Raw genomic sequence first — 4,209 nt, 5'->3', positions numbered from 1 at the left:
GGCACTATATAATAGATAGATAGATAGATAGATAGATAGATAGATAGATAGATAGATAGAGTGAAAGGCACTATATGATAGATAGATAGATAGATAGATAGATAGATAGATAGATAGATAGATAGATAGATAGATAGATAGATAGATAGAGTGAAAGGCACTATATGATAGATAGATAGATAGATAGATAGATAGATAGATAGATAGATAGATAGATAGATAGATAGATAGATAGATAGATAGAGTGAAAGGCACTATATGATAGATAGATAGATAGATAGATAGATAGATAGATAGATAGATAGGTAGATAGATAGATAGATAGATAGATAGATCCCACATGTTTAAAACTCGGCCCACATGGTGAAGTCACGTTTGATTCATGCACCTGGTTAGGCTGCCCCCCCCACTCCTTTCAAAACGACATAAAGCTTCAAACTTTCCAGGATTTCGTACCGTTAGTACCAGTTCTTTTTTTTCCCCCCGAGTGATGCGAGTAAGCAGTGGGTGTAATAGGTCGTGTTTCATTTCTAGTCATAACCAATCGTACGTGCTGTTCAATATTTACCAGATACTGTGCCAACCTTTTCCCAACCCCCCCTTATCTGCATCTTTCTGTCTGGCTAAACAAAAAACTGCTCTCTCTGTGCCACACACACACACACACACACACACACATATATATATATATACATATATGAAATAATGGAGAGCAGATGTAAGCAATAGGTGTTCCAGGCATTCGGTAGAATCTTTGGTGCGAGATGAAGAGGTCCGACCTGTAGTGGTTGTGCAAAATCTGATTACATAAGTAGGGTGATGGTGCCTTTTGCTACTCCTCTGACAAAAAGGCGCCCTAAAAGCTGTCCGATTCTAGCACGGGAAAAGCGGACAAACAAGCAAACATCTATTCACAGTCCATTCATATTTCCTCAGGGCCTGGAGAAGCTATGATTTCGGTCCCATCACAGTCGCTTAATCTGTCAAAATCAACGACACCTTCCCTTTTTGTCTTTCCATTCACTTGCGTGACCACTCTAATGCCATTCCCCACATATTTTCGATGTGCTCCCGGCCGGATGTTGCCTAAACCAAAGTGTGTGACACCTTGTGAAAGCTCACCGACGAACGGGAATAAGAAGCAAAACGAACGGAACACCAGAAAGAGCAACCACACCTCCCCACGGTGAAAGAAAGAAAGGGGGACTCAGAAGTACACAGAATCGCCAGCCCCTCGCCGCTCTAAATGAAAAGTTGCAGACTTAAATTATATTTCGTGGCTTTAACTCACTCACCCCCACTACCCCTCGTGTTGAAGCTAGACTAACTAAACATTAAACGTCAGGTTCATCGGTGGCATTGACCAGTGACGACTCTCTCTTTTGATTACATTTCACCTGCAGCACTTCTATTGTAATCTGCATTTTCAGCTCTTTTTGTGGATCAGCAGCCAGGCCTTAAAGTCTCTTTCACTTTTGCCACTTAACACTTTTTTTTTTCCCCCCATTCATTTTAAGGGCACTATATTAAGAGAGAAAAAAAAAATGGCAACAAACCCATTCTTTAGAGGTCAATCATTTCAAAATAAAAAATGAAAGCAGTCAAATCAATGGGAAGTCACTTAAGAGCGTGGCCATTTTGTCCTTTCAAACTACACATTGGACACCTTCTGCGTTTCCCTGGCTTGCCAGATGCCATACAGCCACTTAATGACCCGAGCATTCCTCTTGATTATGGAGATGCCATAGGGCACACGCTCATTGGACTTCTCCTCCGTGTGGTTGCTCTGTTGGGATTGGCCGCACTCCGAACTGGGCGTGCTGACACTGGGAAACTTGTTGGAAACAATATCCGAGCTGGCCCGTACAAAGTGCTCGACGCCAATGTGCTCAATCTCCTGGGGGTCTAAGCCACAGTAGTTAAAAAAGCGCTCCAAGTCAGCGGTGCCCCGAGAGTACCTGTCACTCAAGTCCAATTTGGAACGGTGCAACGAGGGCTGCTTGCATTCACTTTCTGCCGTGCCCTTTCGAGAACTTCTGGAACTGGTGGATGAAATACTAGTGATGGCAGGTGATGGCGGAGGGGGTTGATGAAGCCCAGGGTTTTCTGTTTTGGCTGTTGAGTCACCAGAGGTTTAACGTCCACTCTCCATACTGTCACCGAACTGGGTGAATTCTTGCACAGGGTGCTACAGCTGTCCGAAAGTTTGGAATATCCTGTGGGCTTGTCGGCAGAAATTTGCTTTTCCCATTTAGGCGTCTGCGGTCTTGTGACAGCAGCGCCGTCGGGCACAAGTTTGGGAGAGGACAGGGGGCTGTCACAGATATCGATCAGATTATTCAAGATATCCATATTAAGAACGTTCCTTCGTCCTTCCCCCCTTCGCAGTGCCAGAGGTGCTTTCCTGGTGGGGGTGTTTTGCAGGAAAGCGCGTGTCAGGGGTTTCTTAATCACCAGCGGTTTCACAGGCTCCTGCCGGGTGCAGACAACCTGCTGGCTCTTGACATACTTTGCCTTGTCGGCCTCCAGTCGCTTGACTGCGCTGGGCTTCTTGCTGCTGGGCTCAGGCGGTCGACGGAAATATTCCGGCCCCTTGTTGAGGATTCGGAAAGGCATGGCAGATGTGAAGGTTCCGCTGGATGAAACTTGCCGGACCATTCTGTCTGCTTGCAGAGTTTCTACTGGCATAGTGAGAAGACCAAAAGCTTTTTTGTGGCTTTTGTCCCCACTCCCTTTTCAGCACTGATCACTTTTATTCCAAAGCACCCAGCTACGCAGTGTCAGGGGTCACATTCCATATCAACTCGCCTCAAAGAACGAGACCGCAAAAGGTTAACAGCAGATGCTTTCTAATCAGTCTTTGGAGGCAACAATCCACAAGGAAATAAAACAGAAGGAGGCGCACGGCTTCTGCTCTGCTGCTGGCAGTTCACAGCACTTTCTCAACTTTCTCTTGTAAGCGTCCGTCTCCTCTTAAAATTCATCCATTAACCCCGATTCAAAGACACGCCAGGTCAACCCTCGTCCGCATGTCCGTTAAAAATAACTAAAGTAGCGTGAGGAGATAGATAGATAGATAGATAGATAGATAGATAGATAGATAGATAGATAGATAGATAGATAGATAGATATGAAAGGCACTATATAATAGATAGATAGATAGATAGATAGATAGATAGATAGATAGATAGATAGATAGATAGATAGATAGATAGGGGGCGCTCTCACTCCCTTGAACCCCTGTCCACGACTCCAGACACCAGGTAAAAGTCATCAAGTTGACTTTATGTTTATGCCACAGTGTACAAAGCACACTCTCCTCCACAATACTCATATAAATCACCAATAAATCAATAATACACAATAAATCAATTCCCCAGCTCCCAGACGTGTTGCCACCCTTCCACCCAGCTCAGCTCGCCGTCTGGGAGCTCCCACAGTCCTTTTATAATCCCTGACCCGAAAGTGTTCTCAATCCCCAGTCCATGTGATCCTCAACCACTTTCGGGTCAGGTAAAAGTTCTTTCTTCAACCCGGAAGTCCGTCGCTCTTCCTATGACGAACCTCCGGGTCACAGGGCACGAAGAAGCCCTCGGTCCTCCCTGCAGCTCCCTCCTGTGGCCCCCATGGCATCCAGCAGGGCTGTGCATAAAAACCCACATTGTCCATGATGCCCTGCTGGTCTTCTGGGACCTCCATGCTGCAAGGAGGGCTCAATCTGGCGGCTGGGGGTATTGGCCGGGATAAATGGCCGGCCATCCTTCACAATAGATAGATAGATAGATAGATAGATAGATAGATAGATAGATAGATAGATAGATAGATAGATAGATAGATAGATAGATAGAGTGACTTGATTTGTCCCAATGGGGTAATTAGGCTTTTTACAGAAATTCATAATTGAAGTAAATTTATATTAGAACAAACAACAAACCCTTACAAATATACACCAGAAAGACTGAAAAGAAAGAACATTTCTGATTTGGCCGTTCCAGTCCCTCTGAGGCCCTCTACAGGCGTATTGCTGTTGGTATAAAGGAGCCCCAGTCGAGTTTCTTGCCACACTTCTGCTGATTCATTGTGTCAAAGCAGAAATCTGAGACATTAAAGCAGATAGAATTCAATGAAATCTTGAGAACACAAACATCAGAATCACATTTATTGGCCAAGTATACACCCAAATAAGGAATTTGACTCCAGTTTTAATGA

The 4,209-nt window shown here is 44.7% G+C and overlaps 1 protein-coding gene across 1 annotated transcript; it reads right to left on the bottom strand.

Moving 5' to 3' along the window:
* Nucleotides 1-1,651: 1,651 nt before the first annotated feature.
* On the bottom strand, nucleotides 1,652-2,688 carry LOC120519341 (protein FAM110B-like). Its single transcript, XM_039742452.1, has 2 exons — nucleotides 2,193-2,688; nucleotides 1,652-2,115 (listed from the first exon to the last, which is right to left on the bottom strand). Exons 1-2 carry the CDS (start codon nucleotides 2,686-2,688, stop codon nucleotides 1,652-1,654), a joined length of 960 nt encoding a protein of 319 aa, XP_039598386.1.
* Nucleotides 2,689-4,209: the final 1,521 nt, after the last annotated feature.

The sequence above is a fragment of the Polypterus senegalus genome, unplaced genomic scaffold (genome assembly GCF_016835505.1).
Source record: "Polypterus senegalus isolate Bchr_013 unplaced genomic scaffold, ASM1683550v1 scaffold_2002, whole genome shotgun sequence".
In the NCBI taxonomy this organism is placed as follows: Eukaryota; Metazoa; Chordata; class Cladistia; order Polypteriformes; family Polypteridae; genus Polypterus; species Polypterus senegalus.
Note: the sequence above shows the minus strand (reverse complement) of the source record. Positions and strands in the feature narration are given on the sequence as shown.